Source organism: Pelophylax lessonae (genome assembly GCF_965119305.1).
Source record: "Pelophylax lessonae genome assembly, chromosome: 1".
Taxonomy (NCBI): Eukaryota; Metazoa; Chordata; class Amphibia; order Anura; family Ranidae; genus Pelophylax; species Pelophylax lessonae.
In genome coordinates, this window is record NC_138768.1 from 630,821,348 (window position 1) to 630,848,574 (window position 27,227).

The 27,227-nt window shown below is 46.8% G+C and overlaps 1 protein-coding gene across 1 annotated transcript in view; it reads left to right on the forward strand.

Moving 5' to 3' along the window:
- The window catches only part of FGF2 (fibroblast growth factor 2), a 116,555-nt gene that overhangs the window by 41,749 nt on the left and 47,579 nt on the right, over positions 1–27,227 (forward strand). The window contains exon 2 of the mRNA XM_082261540.1: positions 22,636–22,739. Within this exon, the coding sequence (XP_082117666.1) occupies positions 22,636–22,739 (104 nt within the window). The remainder of the gene's footprint in view (positions 1–22,635; positions 22,740–27,227) is intronic.

Below are 27,227 nucleotides of genomic sequence, written 5' to 3' on the forward strand. Positions count from 1 at the left end.
AATTAAACTACAAACACTTTTTTAACCTCTGCTCATTTAAAGGACAAATAATTATGACTGTGTAATGAAAACTGTAACAGTTGGGAGCTGTGGCTAAGAATTACAAAATTAAAAAATAAATACAAACCCGATTCCAAAAAAGTTGGGACACTGTACAAATTGTGAATAAAAACAGAATGCAATGATGTGGAAGTTTGAAATTTCAATATTTTTTTCAGAATACAACATAGATGACATCAAATGTTTAAACTGAGAAAATGTATAATTTTAAGGGAAAAATAAGTTAATTTTTAATTTCATGGCATCAACACATTTAAAAAAAGTTGGGACAAGGCCATGTTTACCACTGTGTGGCATCCCCTCTTCTTTTTATAACAGTCTGCAAACGTCTGGGGACTGAGGAGACAAGTTGCTCAAGTTTAGGAATAGGAATTTTGTCCCATTCTTGTCTAATACAGGCTTCTAGTTGCTCAACTCTCTTAGGTCTTTTTTGTCCCATCTTCCTCTTTATGATACGCCAAATGTTTTCTATGGGTGAAAGATCTGGACTGCAGGCTGGCCATTTAAGTACCCGGATCCTTCTTCTACGCAGCCATGATGTTGTAATTGATGCAGTATGTGGTCTGGCATTGTCATGTTGGAAAATGCAAGGTCTTCCCTGAAAGATACAACGTCTGGATGGGAGCATATGTTGTTCTAGAACTTGGATATACCTTTCAGCATTGATGGTGCCTTTCCAGATGTGTAAGCTGCCCATGCCACACGCACTCATGCAACCCCATACCATTAGAGATGCAGGCTTCTGAATTGAGTGCTGATAACAACTTGGGTTGTCCTTGTCCTCTTTAGTACGGATGACATGGTGTCCCAGGTTTCCACAAAGAACTTACAAATTTGGTTCGTCTGACCACAGAACAGTTTTCCACTTTGCCAAAGTCCATTTTAAATGAGCCTTGGCCCAGAGAAAACGCCTGCGCTTCTGGATCATGTTTAGATATCGCTTCTTTTTTGGCCTTTTGAGTTTTAGACGGCAACGGCGAATGGCACGGTGGATTGTGTTCACCGACAATGTTTTCTGGAAGTATTCCTGAGCCCATGTTGTGATTTCCATTACAGTAGCATTCCTGTATGTGATGCAGTGCCGTCTAAGGGCCCAAAGATCACGGGCATCCAGTATGGTTTTCTGGCCTTGACCCTTACGCACAGTGATTGTTCCAGATTCTCTTAATATTTGGATGATATTATGCACTGTAGATGATGATAACTCCAAACTCTTTCAAATTTTTCTCTGAGAAACTCCTTTCTGATATTGCTCCACTATTTTTCGCCACAGCATTGGGGGAATTGGTGATCCTCTGCCCATCTTGACTTCTGAGAGACACTGGCACTCTGAGAGGCTCTTTTTATACCCAATCATGTTGCCAATTGACCTAATATGTTGCAAATTGGTCCTCCAGTTGTTCCTTATATGTACATTTAACTTTTTCGGCCTCTTATTGCTACCTGTCCCAACTTTTTTGGAATGTGTAGCTCTCATGAAATCCAAAATGAGCCAATATTTGGCATGACATTTCAAAATGTCTCACTTTCAACATTTTATATGTTATCTATATTATATTGGGAATAAAATATAAGATTATGAGCTTTGTAAATTAGTCTATTCCTTTTTTACTCACAATTTGTACAGTGTCCCAACTTTTTTGGATTTGGGTTTTTAAAAAAAAACATATATACTATTCTGGTTATTTCTTTTATACATGAAGTGCCAGACTACATAAAGGAAGAACAGTGGTTATAATGAGAAATGCTTAAAATCGACCTAGGATGAGCATAATTAAGATCCATCCTGGCTTTAACACTATGTTATAGGAGTTCGGTGGTTACAGCACACACGTTTAGTTTATAACATTGGCACTGTAATAGCAATGCAACTATAGTTATACAATGTGTATTTGACAATCCAAAATAACCTTACTTGAAAAATCTTATTTCGTGTTGTGATTTCTGCGTGTCTGCTGGTCAACTCGTTTCACAACTTTTCTAGATTTCTTGCATGCTTTACAGCTTCTCCCCTGATGTTTACTGTTTTTTTTTTTTTTTTTTTAACTATATATCCCACTGTACCTGGCTGCCTGCAAGCTGTCATTCCTGTACTGATTCCACCTCCTGAACTCCTCCTCTGAGCACGTTTTTAGATCAGAAGGCAGGTTTTGTGAAATGTGTGACACAACAGTGCCTACTCAAAGGGCATAGTAAATACTTGTCACAGAATTCAAGTTAGTAAATATGTGGGGATCTTCACAAAGTAAGTTTACAAATTTTAAGTTTGTTCAGATTAGGAGTAGGCTAGAAATTGAAATACAATGATTTTACATTCTGACCATAGATTCACATTCAGTAAGATAACAGTAACCAACTCTATGAAAGATGATGGGGATCATTTTTTAAACTGAATTAAAGGAAACTGAATTCCTGACAACGGAGCTCATTTATTTTATTTGTTTTATAACTTGCACAGAAATCGTGTACATTAGCTACAGCTAATCCCTATGCTTACCTCAGTACCACCATGGAATTTTTAAACTAAGGAGACTTGATATTATTAATTATTAATAAGGATTTCTATAGCGCCAGCAATTTACGCAGCGCTTTACAATATTGAGGGAGACAGTACATATACAATACAATAAAATACAAGAGGATTTAGAGGGCCCTGCTCAGAAGAGCTTACAATCAAATCTAATGATATGAAATAAAATTAATGTAGTAATATTCATATGGAATAAAATATAGAAATGCTTAAGTAACCATTTATGATTGGGAATCTGAGATGTTTGAAAGTTCAGCTATTGGTCAATAAAGATAATTAATTCCGTCTAACAGATGTATATTCCTTAAACTGCACTCCAGGCCATTTATGACAAGACATCATTAGAAGTCTTTTAAAGACCCTAGTTAGTTGGGTCTTATAATCTATCTGCATTCCTTCTAGCTTGGACTGTGTTTTGTCAATTATGTCTCCTTCGAAGACTGCCTAGCATAGACGGGAGGTTTTAATCTTACCGTCATGTCACTGACTTTAGATTTTTTTTAGGAAAATGAGGGTCGCATTGCGTTTATTTGTTGGTCCGTTTTTTATTCATCTGTTTACAGATGAAAAATGGACATCAAGGCATCTCCATTTACATTCTACAATAAAGAAGAATGTAATCTGAACTGTGGGAACATTGGATCTATCCATTTGAAGTTGTGCTGCTTTGGAAGATGCAAAGTGACTGTGTGAAAGCAACAATCTTTGATTATACAAGTAAAGAATTTACCCCCCTATAAAAAGGAGTGGCAATTCCATTTGGACATTTATTGAATGGGGGGGATCCTCAGACACTGTTAAAACATTTTTTGCTCTGTATTGGCGCTTGTCATCTGGCTCTGCCAGGCAGGTTGCTGCCTAGTCTTACCAAAGGGGTGTGGGTGATGTTCTTCATACCTTCTGGTGCCACCCCAGGTAATTTCGGGTGCCTGTGTCAGATGACACAAGCAGAATAATGCTAGGCTGCTGTGAGATCCTGTGGTTGGAGTTCTCCCAATTATGGCCTATGTGGAAGGAGGAGCCAGTTGTCCAGTAGGTCTCAACTGCCCTGGACTGAAGAGAACAGGTGATCTGTGCCTTAAGGACATACTTTGTGTCCTGCAGATTCCAATAATGTTGCCAAAAGCACAGTCTATGCATTCAATTACGCATGCACAGTCTATGCATTCAATTACGCATGCACAGTCTATGCATTCAATTACGCATGCACAGAATGTTTTGCAACAAGTGTCCACGTAGATGATGGCATGTAGTTTGGGCCATGTGTAGTCTTGCATCTCTTACACTTTCTCTAACCAATATAGCAATTTTGCCAGAAAAGTGTTATTGTCAATAGATCTATTGTTTATATTTTAAAAACACTCTTTGATTTAATGCCTAAGAGTAACTTTTAAAATCGTTGAGGGGTCCATTGTAAAGTCAATCAAAAAATATGCCAAGTGAAGATATACAGTGGCAAGAAAAAGAAAAAGTAGGTTGAACACATAGACAAATTACTTCAGCAATAGCTAATTGGAGTCTAGGTAATTCCAGGGGGGTTCACATACTTTTTATTGCCACTGTATTTCCGTGTATATGCGCTCTTTGTTTGTGGATGTGCTGTCTGGAAGAAAACAAAACATTGTGGAACCTGTAGCAAGAAATAAAGCATTTCTCGGACAGCCTCCTGCTTCCAGACATGATTCCAACCATTAAACACAATGCAATTCCAACAGCAATTCGGGCTCATTTATATGGCAGCCCTTGCCACCCCTCTAAAAAAGCCAAGGAAGGGCAGGGAGACTGACAGATGGCTGAGAGGTGCTGGGTTGCATCCTCAGCATGTGTTCAAACCCTAAATTTAAGCTAAACTGCTACAGCAACTGTGCTAGGTACGGGGAGAGGGGAGCTGTAAACTCATGTCTCCACTACCTGTTTTTACCTCCCCTGGCTGCAAGTGTGAATAAAATCTTTATAAAAAGATTCTCTGCTGTAAAGAGTGTAGGTTGAATACTGTCCTGATATAATAATATATATACTGTACTTATGTCCCCTGCTGCATAAGATATCCTACACTTGTACTTAGGCCTCCTCCTGTAAGCAGTTTTTTTTTTTTTTTTTAAATCATACCTATTATATTAATCCTTATATACACTATATTAAAATGCACACATACTCAGGACTAACCATATATTTTGTTGAAATTTGTTGCATATAAAAATGGCGTTATGTAATCCACAACTTAACCGCTTCCGGACCGCCTGCCGCAGATTTACTGCGGCAGGGCAGCCCTCCTGCGTGAACCAATGTAGCTCTACGTTGGTCGCGTGCCTGCAGCTAGGGGGTGAGCGCACGCCGCTGGTGGTGCACTCCCACCCTCGCACATCGATTGTTCCCCGCAGAGAGAGAAGGAGGGTCGACTGTTGTAAACACAGCCGATCGTCCTTCTCTCTGGAATGATCACAGAGCTCATGTGATCCTTCTATATAGGATCGCATGTCTCTATGGTCATCTCAGAAGCCCAACCCCCATACAGTTAGAATCACTCCCCTAGGTTCACATTTAACCCCTTGATCACCTATACTGTTAGCCCCTTCTCTGCCAGTGTCATTATCACAGTAACAGTGCATATTTTTAGCACTGATTGCTGTAGTAATGTCACTGGAACCCCCAAAAGTGTCAAAAATGTCAGTCAGGGGTCCAATCTGTCCGCAGCAATGTCGCAGTCACGCTAAAAATCGCAGATCGCCGCCATTACTAGAAAAAAAAAAAACAATAAAAATTACATAAACCTTTCCCGTAGTTAGTAGATGCAATAACTTTTGCGCAAACCAATCAAAATGTGCTTATTGCGATTTTTTTTTTTTACCAAACATGTAGCAGAAAACAAATTGGACTAAAATGTAAAAAAAACATTTTTTTCATTTATTTATTTTTTTGAGAATGTCCTATAGCAGAATGTGAAAAATATTGTCCGTTAAAGTAACGCAGTGCCGAATCGCAAAATAGTGATTGGTCATTAAGGGGGAAAATCTTCCAGTCTTAAAGTGGTTAATTATTATTCACAATTAACAAACTGATTATCTTTCCCCTGTTTACTGAGGTTAGGTAACACTGCTGTTTAATTGTGGGTTCGCGTAATTACTTCTGAGGTTTAATGATTCAACACTTCTTTTTTTGTACAGTTTCATACAGGTCATTTTTTCCATCTTTCTTCTCGGCGTGTTTTACTTTTTTCACCGGAACAACACTTTATAAGGTTCTACACAAGGATGCTGAAGCACACACACTATTAGTGGTTTCCTCTGGCTGGGGACTGCCTGGAGGTGTGGGGGCAGGATCTGCATCACGCAATTACAAGCCTTGGAACCAAATGAATAACAATACTACCACAGCACGTTGCATATGGGAGCATTACTCATACAAGACTTTTACTCCTGGAAACCGGGTGAAACTACTCCTAATTGATTAATCGATCCCTGTTGTACATTCCTCACCATGCTAGTTTGAAGCAAGGTAAAAGGCAAGGGACAAATGTGATATTTCTCTTACGTCCTCCGACAGTCGCCGCCACCTCTAAGTCATCACTGTTGGGTATTGTCTTCCCATCCGCAGGAATAGCTAGGCATATAGACTTAGTCCAAAGACAAAAGGCATTAGCATATACACACCCATGGGGGCTGTCCCATCTGGTCAATACCCCCCTGCATCACCATTCCCAACTCAGTTTTAATCTGCCTAGCGTCAGGAATAGTCAGGCTTACCTTGTGCTGGGGCTTCAGTCTCAGCTTTCCTAATCTTTTATTTGATTTTCTTTGAAAATGTCAGTTTTTTCTCTTACTTTACTAGCTAGCTGTTTATTTTGTCAGCTTCTAGTGTTAGTCTTCTCTTCGGATGAAGATGGATCATGCGGTGCTGGGATTCGGACTGACCGCCCTGGTTCTCCAGAGCAAAAGGGTCAAATGGACCCCCAGCCCGCCATCGAGCGTTCAGCTATGGTTCGCCCTGGCATTACGAACGACCCATCCCTGTTCGCTACAGGGATGCAGCCGTGAGGTGGCTACCTCACAGGACTCGTCTGCGGTACTGCAGCGTCATGTCCCTGGCTCACGGCACTCCCTGTCAGATGAGGACAGAGGCTTTCCGTGCTTAGAGGCTCCCCACGCCATCTGGTACAGGTAAGTACTTCTGTGTGGGGCCTCTGTCTGGGGTGGCAGTCTGTGTTGCTGTGTGTTCCCCATGTCTGGGCCTGTGTGACTCCCTGTGCGAACCCTGTGGGGATCGCTTGTGCAGATACTGTGTGTGCCCGGGGGTCCCTGTCCCTGTGTCACTTAGGTGCATTGTTGGGGGTGCAGACGTTTCTGATTGTGTGGCGACCGCAGCGGCGAATTTTCACGCGGTCCGCCATCTTTACTATGGGCTAACATGTGTAGCTCCTCTGGGGCGATCCTGCATGTTATTTTGGCGCCATTCGCCGCCATTTTGTGGGCGGTGAAACGATCGGTCCGGCCGCATGTCGGCGGCCATTTTGGCGTAGCCTCCAATGCATCCCTATGGGGCAGCCATTTTCCCAGGGTCTGGCATACAGTATAGTCCAGCCTACTCCAGCAGCGCTTCCTTTCCATCAGCAGCAGGACATCTGTAGCAACACTCTGCGAGCTCTGCAGGTTATCACTCTCAATTTCCCTCTGTGCTATCGCTTCTAGCTCAGTTTCTTTTCTCCTTTGGGGGTCTTTTATCACTGTTGCAGTAGGGGACAGTACTTTGTATTGCACTGTAGTTTGCTCTGATAACTTGAGCAATGGATTCTCAGGAAAGCAAGTTTCCTCCAGCTTTAGTGGGGGGCCCCAGTTCTCCTGTGGCCCGCTGCGACCCGATCTGGCTGCTGTGGTGGCGACTTTAGTGGCAACTATGGAAATGCTGATGTCTGAATGTGCTGCGAGAAAGAGGCCCAGGTTGTCTCTCTCTTCTGATTCAGATGGGGATATGGCTGCTGCTGCTGCGAGCGTGCCCTTTTCAGGGTCCCGCTCATCCTTGGACCCCCCGGGGTCTGAGGGGGAGGCTGACATGGAGGGGGTTGATACCTCCTCCCCGGGGTCGCCTGAAGAACGGGCGACCATGGATGAGTTGATTGTGTCTGTAAAGGACACCTTACATTTAGAGGATGAGCCCTGTCCTCCGGGCGTTGTGTCCTTGTTTGGGACACAAGTCTGCGCAGGTTTTCCCCTGCCCAGCGGAATTCCATTACACTGTTAATGAAATGTGGCGCACGTTGAAACGTCCATTCCTGGTTCCTAGTCGGTTAAAATTACTTTATCCTTTTGCGCCGGCTACGGAATCGCGATGGTGTGTGCCTCCACAGGTAGATCACACTGTGGCTGTGTTGAACAAGGCTACCTTCGTTCCTACCGAGGATACCCCGGTTTTCCGGGATCCCACGGTCCGGCGGTTAGAGTCTCTAGCTCGCCATTCCTATACGGTGGTGGGTTCGTTGCTCAAACCCGTTTTCGCGTCCGTTCTGGTGGCTCAGGCGGTGGCTGATTGGACTAAGATGCTTAGGAGCAATCTCGTGTCTGATGATGTACCACCTGCCCGGCTGGAAATGGTGGATCAGATCCACCAAGGAGTCATGTATTTGTGTGTTGCAGCCTTGAATGAGGCCCCCTTGGTGGCTCGCCTCTCTAGTGTCGCGGTGCTTAACCGGCGACTGATATGGCTGAAGAGCTGGTCGGCCGACCAGTCCTCACGGAAAACTGTTGCTGATTTTCCCTATGCTGGCTCTCGCCTTTTTGGCGAGGCGTTGAACACCCTGGTGAAAGGCGTCTCGGGGGGCAAGAGCACTATGCTGCCCCAGAACCAGAAGAACAAGTATTTTCGGGGCAAGCGGGGTTCTGCGCCTAGATCCACTCATGGGTCCTTTCGTGCCTTTCGGAACCAATCCAAGGGCAAGCCCTTCAAGGCCCAGGGCAACCAGAAGGGCCTGGGGTTGATGGTTTCGGCCTTCGAGGCGATTCCCTTTGCCCAGTTCCACACGCGGACTCTCCAGACGGAGATCCTGGCCAGGTGGGACAGACTACCTCAGTCCTTGGATCTGGATGTCTCCTTGAGTCATCGGACCAGATTGGCTCTTCTGTGGTGGCTCCGGTCTTCCGTCCGTTGGTGTGGATGGTGGTTACCACGGACGCCAGTCTGTCGGGCTGGGGGGGGGGGGTCCTGGGCAACCTGTCTGCCCAGGGCACTTGGTCAGAGGAGGAGTCCTCCCTCCCGATAAATGTGCTGGAATTGCGAGCGATAAAACTCTGTCTCTTCCAGTGGTCGGACCGTCTCCGGGGCCTGCCTGTCCGCGTTCAGACGGACAATGCTACCGCGGTGGCTTACATCAACCACCAGGGGGGCACCAGGAGTGCTCGAGTGGCCCGGGAGGTGACCGACATTCTGTCTTGGGCCAAGACTCATGTCCCGGCGATCTCAGCTGTTCACATTCCGGGTGTGGAAAATTGGCAGGCCGACTATCTGAGCCGCCAGACCCTGGACCAGGAGGAATGGTCCCTACACCCGGAGGTCTTTCAGATGCTGTGTGCGAGGTGGGGATCCCCGGACGTGGATCTGTTCGCATCCCGGCTAAATCGAAAGGTGGAAAGGTTGGTGGCAAGAACGCGCGATCCGTTGGCGGACGCCTCGGATGCGTTGGTAGCCCCTTGGCATCAATATCGTCTCGTCTGATGTACGCCTTTCCTCCGCTTCAGTTGCTGTCCAGGTTCCTCCGCAGGTTGGCCTCGGAACCGCACCTGGTGATTCTGGTGGCTCCGGACTGGCCTTGCCGGTCCTGGTATGCCGACGGTGTTCACCTGGCAGTGGCACCTCCGTGGCGTCTGCCTCTGCGGGAAGATCTCCTGTCTCAAGGTCCAATCTTCCATCCTGCTTTACAGTCGCTGGCTTTAACGGCCTGGCTGTTGAGACCCGGGTCTTGAGGGACAAGGGTCTCTCCCCTGAGGTTATCCCTACCCTGATTAAGGCTAGGAAGTCCTCCTCTGGTGAGATCTATTACCGTACTTGGAAAGCTTATTTCGCCTGGTGTGAGTCCAGGGGGTTCTCCCCTCGTTCTTACTCGGTGTCGAGAGTGTTGGCTTTCCTCCAGTCTGGGGTGGACCAGCGCCTGGCGCTGGCCACGATAAAGGGCCAGGTGTCTGCACTGGCTGTCCTTTTCCAACGCCCTGTGGCGTCTCACTCTTTGGTGCGCACATTCATTCCCAGTGTGCGACATTTGGCTCCTCCCAGAAAGGAGCCCCTCCATGGGACTTGAACTTGGTTTTGTCCGTGTTGCAGCGTGCTCCCTTTGAAAACATCAGGGAGATATCGTTGCCTCTGCTGTCGAAAAAGGTTGCTTTTCTAGTGGCGATCACTTTGGCTCGCAGGGTGTTGGAGCTGGCGGCGTTGTCTTGCCGCTCCCCTTACTTGATAATTCACAAGGATAAGGTGGTTTTGTGACCACCCCCATCCTTCCTTCCCAAGGTGATCTCTGAGTTCCACCTTAATGAGGACATTGTCCTGCCTTCGCTTTGTACGAAGCCTAAACATCCACAGGCGATTGCCTTACATTCCTTGGATGTTGTCAGGGCGATCAGGGTTTACCTGTCGTCTATGGAGTCTTTTCGGAAGACGGATTCCCTCTTTGTCCTTCCTGAGGGACCTCGGAAGGGCATGGCTGCGTCCGCAGCAACTATTGCCAAATGGATCAGACAGACCATTGAGCAGGCTTATGCCTTGAAGGAACAGGTTCCACCCTTCCCTGTTAAGGCGCACTCTACCAGGTCTTTGAGTGCATCCTGGGCCTATTGGCATCGGGCCTCGGTGGCCCAGGTGTGCAAGGTGGCGACTTGGTCGTCGGTGCACACCTTTTCCAAATTCTACAAAGTAGATGTTCTGGCATCAGCTGATGCTTCTTTTGGCCGCAAAGTTCTCAGTGCGGCAGTGCCATGATGGACCCTTGACTTTTTTCGGGGTCCCTGGCTGTTGGCATTTGTTTTCTTGGGCTGTTGCTCCTGTTAAGCATTGTTTTTTCTGTTGCCCGGTTGGTTCTCTTACAGTGCATGTAAGATTCCTTTCTCTGATGTGGGTACTGTGCTGCCTTTTCTACGGTTGCGTCTCCCACTCCTCATGTCTATACTGCTTTGGGACATCCCAACAGTGATGACTTAGAGGTGGCGGCGACTGTCGGAGGACGTAAGAGAAAACTGAATTTTTGTAAAATCTTACCTGTAAAATTCCTTTCTCTGAGTCCTCCGACAGTCGCCGCCCCCGCCCCTCTTTTGGGGTTCTTATTACCTACTGCTATGCTACCAAACTGAGTTGGGAGTGGTGATGCAGGGGGGGTATTGACCAGATGGGACAGCCCCCATGGGTGTGTATATGCTAATGCCTTTTGTCTTTGGACTAAGTCTATATGCCTAGCTATTCCTGCGGATGGGAAGACAATACCCAACAGTGATGACTTAGAGGTGGCGGCGACTGTCAAAGGACTCAGAGAAAGGAATTTTACAGGTAAGATTTTACAAAAATTCCGGTTTTCATTTTTAGGTATATACTGGGTGTCTACATATATATATATATATATATATATATATATATATACAGACACCCAGTATATACCTAAAAATGAAAATGTGTATATATACACTATATTACCAAAAGTATTGGGACGCCTGCCTTTGCATGCACAGGAACTTTAACCACTTGTCGACCGCCGCACGACTATCTACGTCGGCGGTCAGCCCCTCACAGGCAAACTGATGTAGGTCTACGTCGCTTGCTTGTGAGGGTCTAGGGAGCGAGCGCGCGCCCCCGGAGGCGCGCTCCCGCTCCCACGTGGTCCCGGACCCTCCCGCGCGTGTGACCGGCGGACCCGATGCGATCGGCGGGGGAGAGGGAGAAAGTCAGGCGGCTTGTGTAAACAAGCTGCCTGTCATTCTCCCCTGTGTATGATTGATGATCATACGGTTCTACTATGTAGAACCGTTGATCACCGTTCATACAGCTGAAGCCACAGCCAATCACAGTAGAAAGCACGCCCCTAGGGACACACATAGCCCCTCCCTTTCAAAAAAAGTTAACCCCTTCACTGCCAGTGTATTTTTACAGTAACAGTGCATATGTATAGCAATGATTACTGTAGAAATGTCACTGGTAACCCCAAAAGTGTCAAAAATGTCAGTCAAGGGTCCGATCTGTCCGCTGCAATGTCGCAGTACCGCAAAAATAATCGCAGATCGCCGCCATTATGCGTTAAAAAAAAAACAACATAAATTACAAAAATCTTTCCCTTTGTTAGTAAACGCAATAACTTTTGCGCAAACCAATTAAAATACGCTTTTTGCAATTTTTTTTACCAAACATAGGTAGCATAAAACAAATTGGCCGAAAATGTTAAAAAATTTTGATTTTTACATTTTTTGGGGGGGAATTTCATATAAAAAAATGTGAAAAATATTGCTATTTTTGCAAAATTTACGCTCTTTTTTTGTTTATAGCGCATGATCACAAAATCGCACAGGTGATCAAATACCACCAAAAGAAAGCTCTGTTTGTGGGAAAAAAAGGACGCCAAATTCGTTTAGGTACAGCGTCGCACGACCGCGCAATTGTCCGTTAAATTCACGCAGTGCCGAATCGCAAAATACCCCCTGGTCGTTTAGCAGCCAAATCCTCCGGGGCTTAAGTGGTTAAAGGCATCCCAGTCTTACTCCGTAGGGTTCAATATTGAGTTGGCCCACTCTTTGCAGCTATGACACCTTCAACTCTTCTGGGAAGGCTGTCCACAAGGTTTAGGAGTGTATCTATAGTAATGTTTGACCATTTTGTCAGAAAAGCATTTGTGATGTCAGGTACTGATGTGGACGAGAAGGCCTGGCTCGCATTCTCCGCTCTAATTCATCCCAAAGGCATCCTATCAGGTTGAGGTCAGGACTCTGTGCAGGCCAGTCAACTTCCTCCACTCCAAACTCGCTCATCCATGTCTTTATGGACCTTACCTCGTACACTGGTGCGCAGTCATGTTGGAACAGGAAGGGACCATCCCCAAACTGTTCCCACAAAGTTGGGAGCATGAAATTGTCCAAAATGTCTTGGTATGCTGATGCCTTAAGAGTTCCCTTCACTGGAACTAAGGGGCCAAGCCCAACCCCTGGAAAAAAACAAAACACCATAATCCCCCTCCACCAATTGATTTAGACCAGTGCACAAAGCAAGGTCCATAAAGACATGGATGAGCAAGTTTGGGAACTTGACTGGCCTGCACAGAGTCCTGACCTCACCCCGTAGAACACCTTTGGGATGAATTCGAGTGAAGACTGCGAGCCAAGCCTTCTCCAACATCAGTGCCTGACCTCAAAAACGCACTTCTTTAAGGGTCCTTTCACACGAACCGCCTTCCAATGAGCTCCGTTCTCTGGTCAGCGAGGATCGATCAGCCGATCAGGCAGATAACAGCTCCATTTCTGCACTGTGTGCAGAGAGGGAGGTGTCAGAGCCCGGCTGCTCTCTATGGGGGAATCGGATGAGAGCAGACCGCCTGTCCGCTCTCATCCAATCCCATCCGATCCGATCCCCTGGACAGATGGAAAATAGGGTTTCCATCCGTCCGGATTTCACGGACAGGATCGGATGCGGATGGCAGCAGGTGTCAGCGAACCTGTCATCTCTGCTCCATAAGGATGCATGGAGGATCCGATCAGATCCGCCTAAAAAACTGACAGGCGGATCTGATTGGATCGTTTGTGTGAAAGGACCCAAAGAGTGGTCAAACATTCCCATTGACACACTCCTAAACCTTGTGGACAGCCTTCCCAGAAGAGTTGAAGCTGTTATAGCTGTAAAGGGTGGGCCAACTTAATATTTAACAAACGGACTAAGACTGGAATACCATTAAAGTTCATGTGCATGGAAAGGCAGGGGCCCTAATACTTTTGACAATATAGTATGTATATATATATATATATATATATATATATATACAGTGCCTTAAAAAAGTATACATACCGGTGGAAATTTTCCACATTTTGCCATGTTACAACCAAAAACGTAGATGTATTTTATTGGGATTTAATTTGGCCCATTCTTTGCAAGATAGCTCAAGCTCTGTTAGGTTGGATGGACAGCAATTTTCAAGTCTTGCCACAAATTCTCAATTGGATTTAGGTCAGGACTTTGACTGGGCCATTTTAACATATGAATATGCTTTGATCTAAGCCATTCAATTGTAGCACTGGCTGTATATTTAGGGTCATTTATACAATGCAGATGAATGGGATTAGTCTTCTAAGCTATTTTCATCTCTTGCTTACAAGGCAAATGTGCATGTTGCGCATCGGCATGGTACAGTTTAATTATTCCATTGTTTCTTGCTATTGAGTTATCATCCTTGAAGTGACCCTGTCATCACAGGGTCTATAACTAAAAAAACAATAGCCCTATAAAAGAAGAGGCAACTATACTTACATTTCTGGCAGCCTAAGCCTTGAAATATAGCTGCTACAGTGCACTTCTGGCTGGCTGTGTGAATACCTGCTCCTTCTTCCACATGCAGTGGTGACTTCCAGTGGGAAGGACTATTGCACGCAGCAGGGAGAGGAGGTATTGGATCAATCTAGCCAAATAAATACCTGCAGCGGCTGGGGAAACAGCAGTATTTCAAGACACAAGCCACCAGAAAGGCAAGTATAGTGCCTCTTTTATTAAAGAACTGGTCTTTTTTTTCCATGTGATGATAGGGTCACTTTAAAATGGACCTACACCACAAAATAAACTTTGTAAATCAGATGACTCTGTGATCAAGTGAAGAGATAACAGAATCACTCTTTATGTTCATTGGAAGGTGATCTTACTCCAGCAAAAAGTCCCCTGCAAAACCAGGGTGTCAATGACTCTTTTCCAGCCTGTTAGCCTTGCTTCCATTGTAAGAAGTTTCCAGATCAGTGGAAGGATTTCCTTACTCCAGGGCTGGATTTTTGTGCCAGGTATAATCTAAAGTGTCAGGTGGTTATGATTTTCCAGAGACTGGACCTTTTTTTCTAACACAGCCAAAATGTTGAGCTGCATTGATCTGGAGTGGAATTGGGTATACAGAGCTACCTCGACGGAAGCAGCCATCAAGCTCCAATCCAAACACACATAGAAAAGCAAAGGATTGCTTGCTCTTGGATTACAGAATCCAAACCTAAAAGCAAATAGTCAGAAGCTTGTCTTGTACGTATAAAAAAAAAATCCCTGGACTGAACCGGATCTAGTAGGAGAGTTTCAGCACTGATTTTGGATGGTTGAGGACCCAACTCATGAGTTTGATGGACATTAGCAAACAGGCCTGTGCTGACTGCTCTTTAAGGAGAAGGTTGTCCACTATGAGTATGCCTTGTGAATAAAGCAGAGCAAGTACCATTGCTCCTGGATAGCGCATTACACACACCTGAGTCTCGTTACTTGTCTCTTCTACATTCCCACGCCCCTCTGCTATTATTGAGGGTACTTGAGACCCTCCTGTTGTGGCCTCTCCGGAGACTTGGACACTGTTTGATCCCCTTGGGGGTGTCTGGTCTCCGCAGTGGTCCTCGTGTTACGTTGTTGCCTTGACCCCCTCGGAACATTTCTAAAACTAAGTCTGGGCTGGGATGGACTTACTTTGGTCTCATTATTGGACTACCTGCTTTAATTGTTTCACATGGATGTTCTATCTCTGTCTGAACGTAAATCTGTAATGCGTACATGCCTTTTTCATATGTTCCATGAGCATCTGGCTATTGTTGCATCTTCCATGTTACGTTGTTATTATCGACTGTATCCTTTTCGTGTGTATGTTCACAATTTTCAATAAATTGTTTTAAAAAAAAAAAAGCCCAGCAAGTACAGGAGTCAGGGCCAGACTAGCCTACCAGGATACTGGCAAATTTCCTGGTAGGCCGCCACGGCCGTCTGCCCAGGGGCTGCTTTGAGGGCAGCAGCGCCCGTAAAAAATATGGCTGCACCTGGGCCCAGGCCGACATGTCAACCGCACATGCGCCGCTGCCGCTCGGGAAAGCCCATACACGCTCGGCCATTCTCAGGCAGGCAGGCGCATGCACAATGACGTAATGGCGCCATTTTTGAATGTAAGGCAGCAGTGGTGTTCCATCCGACAGTGGTGCGTGCCTCATCACAGCACGGTAACAGTCCTCTGCAGCCTCTGACATTTCCCATACTATGCCTGCAGCCCCTGTATCTCCTGTACCATAGCCGCAACCCCTGCATCTCCTATGCTATGCCTGCTGCCTCCTCCTGTACCATGTCCCCAGCCTCTGCCTCCTCCTGTACCATGAATGCAGCCCCTGCATCTCTTGTACCATGCCTGCAGGCCCTGCATGACTTGTACTATGCCTGCAGTGTCTGCATCTCCTGTACCATGCCCGCAGCCTGTGCATCTCCTGTACCATGCCCACAGCCCCTGCATATTCTGTAACATGCCTGCAGCTCCTGTACCATGCCTGCTGCCTCCTCCCGTACCATGCCCGCAGCCCCATCATCTCCTGAACCATGCCCACAGCTCCGTCATCTCCTGTACCATGCCAGCAGCCCCTGAATCTCCTGTACCATGCCCGCAGCCCCTGAATCACCATTACCATGCCTGAAGCCCCTGTGTAACGGAGCTCCAATACCCAGCCTAGGTATCTCCGCTGTATAATCCTTGAAGCTGAGGAAGTACTAAAACACCCAAGGCAAAATCTCCCCCAGTAACTGGACGACACACAGTTCTGGGAGTCAAACTAGAAATTGTTTATTGAAAACACAAGAGATCTACACTCTGCGAAAACCCCTCCCTCTTCGAGCCATCCCACACACACACACACCTACACATCCCATAATAACCTTACTCTAGCCAGACAGGAACAATAGGACAATGGAATGCAGGCATTCAACAATAACAAACCCCATCCCACTGGCATGGGTCTATGAAACACTTCTGCCATATTCTAGCCATCTGCAATACATCCCCACACATCTCCTGAGGGACACTGCTCAGAAATATGATGGTCCCAAGTGAAAGAGTCCTTCACTCTCTCAACACAAACCACACTCTCAGTGTCCATTCCACTACACCCTGTATCTCCTGTACCATGGCCACAACCCCTGCATCTCCTATACTATGCCTGCTGCCTCCTCCTGTACCATGTCGGCAGCCTCTGCCTCCTCCTGTACCATGAACGCAGCCCCTGCATATTCTGTAACATGCCTGCAGCTCCTGCATCTCCTGTACCATGCCCGCTGCCTCCTCCCGTACCATGCCCGCAGCCCCGTCATCTCCTGTACCATGCCCGCAGCCCCATCATCTCCTGTACCATGCCCGCAGCCCCTGCATCTTCTGTACCATGCCCGCAGCCCCGTCATCTCCTGTACCATGCTTGCAGCCCCTGAATCACCATTACCTTGCCCGTAGCCCCTGAATCTCCTGTATCATACCCACTGTCTCCTCCTGTACCATGTCCGCAGCCCCTGCATCTCCTGTACCATGCCCGCAGCCTTTGCATCTCCTGTACCATGCCTGCAGCCTCTGCATCTCCTGTACCATGCCCCAAGCCCTTGCATCTCCTGTACCACGCCCGCAGCCCCTGCATCTCCTGTACCATGCCCGCAGCCCCTGAATCTCCTGTACCATGCCTACAGCCCCTGCATCTCCTGTACCATGCCCTCTGCATCTCCTGTACCATGTCCGTAGCCCCTGCATCTCCTGTACCATGCCTGCAGCCCCTGCATCTCCTGTACCATTCCCACATCCCCTGCATCTCCTGTACCATGCCTTCTGCCTCTGCATCTCCTGTACCATGCCTGCAGCCCCTGCATCTCCAGTACCATGCTCCCAGCCCCTGCATCTTCTGTACCATGCCTGCTGCCTCCTCCTGTACCACGTTTGCAGCCCCTGCATCTCCTGTCTTATGCCCGCAGCCTCTGCATTTCCTGTATCATGCCCGCTGCCTCTGGATCTCCTGTAGCATGCTCGCAGCCTCTGCATCTCCTGTACCATGTCCACAGCCTCTACATCTCCTGTACCATGCCCGCAGCCTCTGCATCTCCTGTACAATGCCTGCAGCCCCTGCATTTCCTGTACCATGTCCGCTGCCTCCTCCTTTACCATGTCTGCAGCCCCTGCATCTCCTGTACCATGCCTGCAGCCTCTGCATCTCCTATACCATGCCCGCAGCCTCTGCATCTCCTGTACCATGCCCACAGCCTCTGCATCTCCTGTACCAGGCCTGCAGCCCCTGCATCTCCTGTACCACGCCTGCAGCCCCTGTATCAACTGTACCATGCCCGCTGCCTCCTCCTGTACCATGTCCACAGCCTCTGCCTCCTCCTGTATCATGCCCGCAGCCCCTGCATCTCCTGAACCATGCTTGCAGCCCCTGTACCATGCTCAATTCCTCGGCATCTCCTGTGCCATGCCTGCAGCCCCTGCATCTCCTGCACCATGTCCGCAGCCCTTGCATCTCCTGCACCATGTCCGCAGCCCTTGCATCTCCTGTACCATGCCCACAGCCCCTGCATGCCCTGTACTATGCCTGCATCTCCTGTACCATGCCTGCTGCCTCCTCCTATACCATGCCCGCAGCCCCTGCATCTCCTGTACCATGTCCTTAGCCCTTACATCTCCTGTAACATGTACGTAGCCCCTGCATCTCCTGTACCTTGCCGGCTGCCTCCTCCTGTACCATGTCAGCAGCCTTTGCCTCCTCCTATACCATATCTGCAGCCCCTGCATCTCCTGTACCATGCCCGCTGCCTCCTCCTGTACCATTTCTGCAGTCTCTGCATCTCCTATACCATGTCCACTGCCTCTTCCTGTACCATGCTCGCAGCCCCTGCATCTCCTGTACCATGCCCGCAGCTTGTGCATCTCCTGTACCATTATCGCAGCCTCTGTATCTCCTGTACCATGCCCGCAGCCACTGATATCTTCTCCTGTACTATGTCCACAGCCTCTGCATCTCCTGCACCATGCCCGCCGCCTCTGTATCTCCTGTACCATGCCCGCAGCCACTGACATCTCCTCCTGTACCATGCCCGCAGCCGCTGTATCTCCTGTACCATGTCCACAGCCTCTGCATCTCCTGTACCACGCCTGCAGCCCCTGCATCAACTGTACCATGCCCGCTGCCTCCTCCTGCACCATGTCCACAGCCTCTGCCTCCTCCTGAATCATGCCCGCAGCCCCTGCATCTCCTGAACCATGCCTGCAGCCCCTGTACCATGCCCGCTGGCTCAGCATCTCCTGTGCCATGCCTGCAGCCCCTGCATTTCCTGCACCACGTCCGCAGCCCTTGCATCTCCTGTACCATGCCCGCAGCCCCTGCATGCCCTGTACTATGCCTGCATCTTCTGTACCATGCCTGATGCCTCCTCCTATACCATGCCTGCAGCCCCTGCATCCCCTGTACCATGCCCGCAGCCCTTACATCTTCTGTAACATGTCTGCAGCCCCTGCATCTCCTGTACCTTGCCGGCTGCCTCCTCCTGTACCATGTCAGCAGCCTTTGCCTCCTCCTGTACCATGTCTGCAGCTCCTGCATCTCCTGTACCATGCCCGCAGCCCCTGCATCTCTTGTATCATGCCCGCTGCCTCCTCCTGTACCATGCCCACAGCACCTGCATCTCCTGTACCATGCTTGCAGCCCCTGCATCTCTTGTACCATTCCTGCTGCCTCCTCCTGTTCCATTTCTGCAGTCTCTGCATCTCCTGTACCATGCTTGCAGCCCCTGCATCTCCTGTACCATGCCCGCAGGCTCTGTATCTCCTGTACCGTGTCCGCAGCCCCTGCATCTCCTGTACCATGTCTGCAGCCTCTAACATTTCCCCCCTGTACCATGTCTACAGCCTCTAACATTTCCCCCCTTTACCATGTCTGCAGCTTCTAACATGTCCCCCCTGTACCATGTCTGCAGCCTCTGACTCCTCCTGTCCCATGTCCGCAGCCTCTGACATCTCCTGTACCATGTCCGCAGCCTCTGTATCTCTTGTACCCTGCCCGCATCCTCTGACATCTCCTCCTGTATCAAGTTTGCAGCCCCTGCATCTCCTGTACCAAGTCCACAGCCCCTACATCTCCTGTACCAAGTCCCCAGCCCCTGCATCTCCTGTACCATGTCCGTAGCCTCTGTATCTCCTGTACCATGTCCGCAGCATATGACATCTCCTCCTGTACCATGCCTGCAGCCTTTGACATGCTCTCCTGTACCATGTCTGCAGCATATGACATCTCCTTCTGTACCATGTCTGCAGCCTCTGACATGTCCTCCTGTACCATGTCCGCAGCCTCTGACCATATCCTCCTGAACTGTGTCCACAGCCTCTGACCATATCCTCCTGAACTGTGTCCACAGCCTCTGACCATCTCCTCCTGTACCGTGTCCACACAGCCTATGACCATCTCCTCCTGTACCGTGTCCGCACGGCCTCTGACATGTCCTCATTTACGATGTCCGCACAGCCCCTGACATGTTCTCCTGTACCATGTCCGCACCCTCAAACATGTCCTCCTGTACTATGTTCGCACAGCCTCTGACCACCTTCTGTACCATGTCCGCACTTTTAACCAGCATTTGCTCTTATAAAGCCCTATATGCTTTCATATCTGTCTTATCTATATATAATACACTCTTCAAATGTGCTTTAATATGCATGGTTTTCCCTTTTATGAACAAGAAAATAATGATGTTATGCTGTTGGGCTGGTATGAAATTATTTCCAGGGCTGGTTTTCATTCCCAGTCTGGCCCTGACAGGAGCTAGCACCTAGGTGAAAATCCAAGGTGCAGTGGACAGATCAAAGGGAAGGACAAGGCAATGAACTTGTAGTGTTGGCTGACCTTTCGGGAACTCACAGGATGCCTTTTCCAAGGGATACTCCTTAGACACTAACAAAACACGAGAAACTTAATACGAGTGGGAGGGGTTATATCTGGCTGACTAACAACTTTGTTGTTGTCTGTACTCCCCAGTGCAGAAATCTCCACTCCCTAGCATACAAAATTTCCACTTTCTAGCACAGAAAACCAACCTCACCAGCACAGAAATCCCCACTCCTCAGCACAGAAATTTCCACTCCCCGAAACAGAAATCCCCACTCCCCGGAACAGAAATAACTCCTTAGCACAGAAATCATCACTCTTCAGCACAGAGATGCTCATTCCCCCACACAATAGCAAAAAGGGGAGTCGCGCTAAAATATGAGAGGGTTAACTGAGCAAATGCTTCAAATGGTTAACACTGATCAAACAAGATCCTGAATAGCAATGTGTGGAATGCACAGAAATCTCCACACCCCAGCATAGTAATCTCCAGTCCCCAGAACACAAAATCCTCACTCCCCAGCACAGAAATCACCTTCTATCACAAATGTAGCACCACCCCCATAGGAGCCACTGATATTCTCCCTTATTTCAGCCCTGCAGCCAGGTGCACAACTTCTGCTTGTTACTCCAATGACCAGTCCAGCGGTTTTGTTAATTATTTTATTTTAATTCAGGGACTTGGAAAGGGGAAGGAATAAAGTAGGATACTCCAAATTAACTATTCACATCTGAAGACAGCTTTCTCAGTAGAACAGTGTAGCCAACTGTATAAAGTGAAGCAAAGTCCCCTTTAACAAGAAGCGATTGAGTGGACCTTGCTTTTCAGGATGCCTGCTGGTGTGCCCTTTAGCCTATACCCAGCAGCTGACTGCTAGCACCCAGAGGGGGATTAAGCAGCAACAGTCCCTACGATCACTTTTAGGAGGTCTGTACTCAACAGGCCCTGGTCGCAGGTCACCTTCCTTTGTGATACTAGACAGGATCCATGGATTTCCTCCCACAGTCAGCTCTCAGGAGAACCCTGGGTTTTAGCATTCAGTGTCCAGGCACTCAGGTCATCCACCTGAGACCACATGGTAGCCTGTGCTGGGAAGAGGCAGCAGCCACCTCCCCAAATGGACCTCTACTCTCTAGAAGAAGACCCAGATCCCATGTGCACACTAAATTTAAATACCAGCACCCAGCATGCTCAGGGGCACCACTTGCGGTAATTGGCTGAGAGGGTATTAATATTCATGCTGCTGCCTTGCGTGGGTCACTCCTGTTCATCCTGCACTTCCCAAAGCTGCTTGGATACAGATGAGGCAATCACAGCAGCAGCACTGTGAGTTAAACAGGATGCCTGTGCTACGCAATAGAAGCTTTCTATTAAGCAGATAAGTTATGTTTTACCTACCAGTCTCCTGTTAAGCAGGAGACAACGCTATATAACTATATACTGTACATCCTAGCACCTATCTAGGAGGGTGTTACACGAAAATCCTCATCTCTCTAGCATCCTCCTGCCAAGTCGGAAAAAATCTCTATTCTCCCAAACCAAAATCCCCACTCCCCTGCACCAACATCCACACTCCTTTAGCATCAAAATTCCGACTGCCTAGGACAGGTATTTATGTGCTGGGGAATGGGAATTTCTATGCTGAGGAGTAGGGATTTTTGTTCTGGGAGTGACAATTTCTGTGCTGAGGAGTAGGGATTTCTGCACATTTCAGAATACAATAGTGCGACGTGGGAGATCCCTGCATCAACATCGTTTGTGTTAAAGCGGGAATCTGTCAGATTTTTTTTGTTAACCCACTGGTTAAACGAAAAAAAAAAAAAAGCAAATGAAAGTGTATAGCCTGCTTTGTGGTAGCAAGGCTCATGCTGTTCTTTCATTGGAAACTTTTATATGTTTTTGTGTCCATTTGCTGTGGCTACTCTTACTATTTATTTGCCCACTGTTATTGTATGCTTGACCACACAAGCTGTGGTTGACATTTGCATAGTCTTGGGTTTTAGTTACTCCGCAGGAGATCTGAAGATGATCTGCACATGGAAGCACTTCATAGTCTTTGGTTAGATGAGCCCACAGGTTTAATTTAAATTAGAACATATGCCAAAACTTCTGACCTGTTATAAAAGATAAATGTTAGCTACTAGATGAAGAACTGTTAACATTTAAATAATTCATCCTATTTTATATTTTTTATTCTGCAGTTAAATTGCAACTTCAAGCAGAAGACAGAGGTGTTGTTTCAATCAAGGGAATCAGTGCAAATCGCTATCTTGCCATGAAGGAAGATGGCAGGCTAATGGCACTAGTGAGTATTTCCTAAATGTTTTTATGTGCAATAATCGTGATTGTGTTTGTGCTTGTGTCCTTATGCTCTAAGGTAAAATACTGATAAACAAAGCTTTTACCACATGCTCATAAAGACCGAAAGTACTTATTTAATAAAGTTGAAAGCCATACCGTATGTAGAATGCTGTACTCTATGGAAGTCAATTGATTATTTTCTTCATTGTTTTGACTAAACTTAATATGTGGGAAAGCTGATTCTACTTATGATTCTATTTATGAAGCAGAATAATTGATAAGTGTAGCCAGGTGCGTGACTAGAGACAGAGAGCGATTTAGGACATTGCTGCAGTGCTTTCTGTGTCTCCACTGGACTTCAGCTGAGTGGGTTAACATTACCTTGCCTCAATCCACCAGGGGGAGCTGACAAGCAGAAGAAGTTGAAGAGACTTGATGTTGGGCAGCATTGAATCATGTGAGGTGTAGTGCAGGAAAAGGATCATGCTAAGGGAGTCAATGGACTTCAGAACTACAATTCCCAGTGCAAGCCAGGTATAAAGAGTGAGCTGCATTTTGAGAGTCTGAATACTAAGGAAATTTCTCTCTGCTGAAAGGAGACTGAGATGTATACATCGCTGCTCCTGTGTAGACATTACCTGCTACAAGCCTATGGCCTTGTGCTGAGGACCGGAAATGCTCATGGCAGAGCCAAAAGTGAGTTGATATCTAAACAACGGGACCCACATTGCTGTATTGTTGTGCTAGTGAGAGGGCACTGCTGCCATTAACCTGTTGCTGCAGGCAGAGACTGAGTAAATAGGGACTGGCCATCTAATTTGCATCATTATTTACCACATATAGACTTTACTGGGCTTATACTTGTTTGAAATACCATACAGACTGAGCCCCAACGCTAGCCAGCTGAAGAACTAGGGCTAAAGACTGCTCACTCGGGTAGTTCCTTCACAAGAATGTTGCTGTCCATAGTAAGACATTCTCTTTAGGGAGTCTTAAATTTAATTGCTGCCATTCATTTAGAGTGCACTCTAAAATAGCTATAGCCTACTATTTACACTATCTCAATATTGATTATTATTACTGTTACTGTTTTTTTAATGCCATTATTTTTTCTGATTTTGTGGATTACCAAGCAATTATTCCACTTTGCTAAGTCTGGTGTGAATTTTGTATTCATTCATTAATCCAGACAATGGCAGACACTTTAGAAACATGTTACTAATTAGTGAACTAGTACTGTATAGGTGTGTATTAACTGTAACTTTAAACTTTAGCAATATCTTTTGTAGTTACACAGTGACAGCTGTAATATGGGGAGCTCAGCATCACCAGCCCATGTTTGTTAAAATAAGCAGTCTTTATTGTCCACTCAAAGACAAGCAAACAAAATAGTTTCCTTCAGCAAAACACATGAAAAACAGTCCATAATTCTAGTAAGATGAAAATAATACATTGGCTTACTGCCAGTATACCAATCCCACATCAGGGTTTAAGGTTTGGGATGCTGCAAATGCTGCAGGAGTTCTGCAGCCATAGATGTGAACCACTTCACTCTACCTCACAGATAGGTACCGACTCTTTCCTGCTCCTTCTAAGGCCTCCCCTGCAGGCCAGTTAACCCTTTCAGGACCAAAGTCCCTGTAATCTAGGTCAAGGCACTTTCCCACCCAAAGTCTCTACGAGCCTCACAATTTTGGGTCCCAAATGAGGACTTACTGATCCTTAAAAGGACTGTAATTTACTGAAAACTCTTTAGTACAAAATCCTTCAGCAAAGGAGAAGTTGTCTTGTGTTTATTTGTGCAATAAATATGGGTCCATTTACTGTACTTTAAAATCTGTGCTAAGCACTTTTTTGTATCTGAACTGTCTGCCTAACATAAATCTTTTAATCTAATGCATTTTGTATAGAAAGAGCAAACTTTTACTAAAAAAAGGGGATTTATTTAAACCTCCTCTAGCACTATTTGCCTCCACACTTTCCAAATAATATAACATCAATACAACCACAGTCCCCCCTGTTAAAAAAAGGAAAGCAAATTAATAAACCTTACATTTCGGTGTGTTGAGGGGAGAATCAAATATTGTTTTTAAATTCAACCTGTTGTTTAAACAAAAAAATCGTTCTAATCTTGTAAGTAAATTCTGGCTATTTTTAGGGATAATAGGCAAACTACAGTAAAAAAATAAGCATTAAAATGAAGCAATGCAAAAAGAAAAAATGTTTAAATACTGTACAGGAGGGGAGGTCTTTATTGTAGCTTTGAGGGCAACATTGAAAACACTTTTTATTAAAAAAATAAACATGTTATTTCTACCTGCTCTGACAGAGTGGCCCCAAACACCCTCTTCTGGGGTCCCCAGCTGGAGCTCTTGGCTCTTCTTCTTCTGTGTGTGCTCCCATAGCAGGTTGCTTGCTATGGGGGCATACCTGTGTCCATCATCACACACAACATGGCTCTGGCCTGACCCTCACTCCCTCCTCAAAGGATTTGATTGACAGCAACAGGAGCCACTGCTACCTCTGTGTCCTGTGGGAAAAGGAACAGAGACCAGCGCCTCTGTAGACAGACACAGCGCTGGATCAGGATAGGACTCAGGTAAGAATATATGGAGGTGGAGATGGGGGCGCGATGCAACTACTTGGATATTTTTTTACCTTAATGCAGCAAACTCATTAAGGTAAACAATGTCCTGCCTTTAGAACCACTTTAAGGCATTCCTTAAGCATGGTCTTCAAAGAATTTGTGTATAACCTTTACAACTGCTTTAAGGTTGCACATGGTGTTAAGGAACAGAACATTTTTTATAGACAGTGTAAGTGACAGTGTAAAATGGCAAGGCATATTTGGCTGGGGAAATTATTTTTTTTCTTGTACAATTAGATTGGCTTACATACTGTACAGCAGCAAAACCCCAATCAGATTAATTGAAGTTTGTAAAATAGATTTTCGAGTTTTAGCAGTGACACGTGTTTTTTCATCAAGCAGTATTTGGCCCACTTTGACCAGCAGATAGAAATTGGCCAGTAGTTCACATAGGCTAACGCTATTCTCACTGAAGGCAAACTGTGCTGCCACCCCCCAATTTCTGTCAAACTCTCACTAATGTTTGACTGCAGGTGACACAGCCAGGGTTTATTTCGTTAAAATTTTATTCAACGTCCTTTTTACAGTGATGAAAATGAAATGAAAAGTACACAGCATTTTCGTCCACTGATAAAAACTATGATGAAAATCAAATGTGAAGCCAGGACATTTACCCTTGTGAACTTCCGGTTTCCATGGAGCTCTACCTGCAAGCAAGCGAGTGTGCAGCCAGTTATACAGGCCTCCGGGTCCTCAGACGTTTGTCCAGAGCACTGTGCGTGCATTACAGGCCTCCTCTGATCACCGGCATCCAGAGCACTGTGCAATACAAGCCACCCCTCAGACCTGAGACCATCATCCAGCACTCTGCAGCATTACTGGCTTTTCAGAGTCAGACCACCATCCCAGAGCACTGTGCATTACTGGTCTCCCCTCAGACCACCATCCAGAGCACTGTACAGCATTACAGACCTCTCAGACCACCATGCAGAGCACTGTGTGCATTACAGGCCTCCTCAGACCACCGTCCAGAGAACTGTATAGCATTATAAGCCTCTCAGACTACCATACCAGAGCACTGTGCCGCATTACAGGCCTCCTCAGACCACCGTCCACAGCATTGTGTGCATTACAAGCCACTGTACAGAGCACTGTGTGCAATAAATTACAGGCCTCCCCTTCAGACTGTCCATGGCCAGAGCACTGTGTGCATTGCAGGCCTCCTAAGACCACCATCCAAAGCACTGTGCAGCATTTCAAGACTCCTTAGACAGACTATTGTCCAGAGCACTGTGCAGTATTACAGGCCTCCTCAGACCATCCAGAGTAGCTAAATTTGTACGTGTTCAAACCTTAATACCATAAATAACATATTCAATTTTTTTTTACTCCAGGAGTATGGAAGTTTGGAAATTCTATAGAAATGCTTAAATAATGCATTACAGTATAGGGAGTAAATGTCTACGAATGGTGCCCGGAGGAAGCTCGTGCTAGGAGATCCAGGCAGTCATCCTGTCAATGAAGCGCTAGACCAGTGATCCCCCTTCCACCCCACCCTCTATTCAGCCCAGCATTGTCTCTCCTCTTCCCCTCTGGGAGATCCTGGAATCCCTTACCGGTTTGGCCGCGATCAGCAGGAGAGGCGGAGCCAGACAAGCAGAGACCTGGTGTCTCCGTGGGCTCACAGAAGTGCAGGTGGGCCGATCCTCACTGAGTTGGGTGGGAGATTTTGGCCGGTGACGCGGCCAGAGATGGAGAAAGCTGAGAGTAGCCAAAGGGATCCGGAGGCTGCTGAAAACGCTCTGAGGTACCCGGGAGACTTCAGGCAGTGATGCGGCCGGCAACGGAGGAAGCGGAGAGTGGCTGAAGGGATCCGGAGGCTGAAAAAATGCTTGGCGGCTCCTG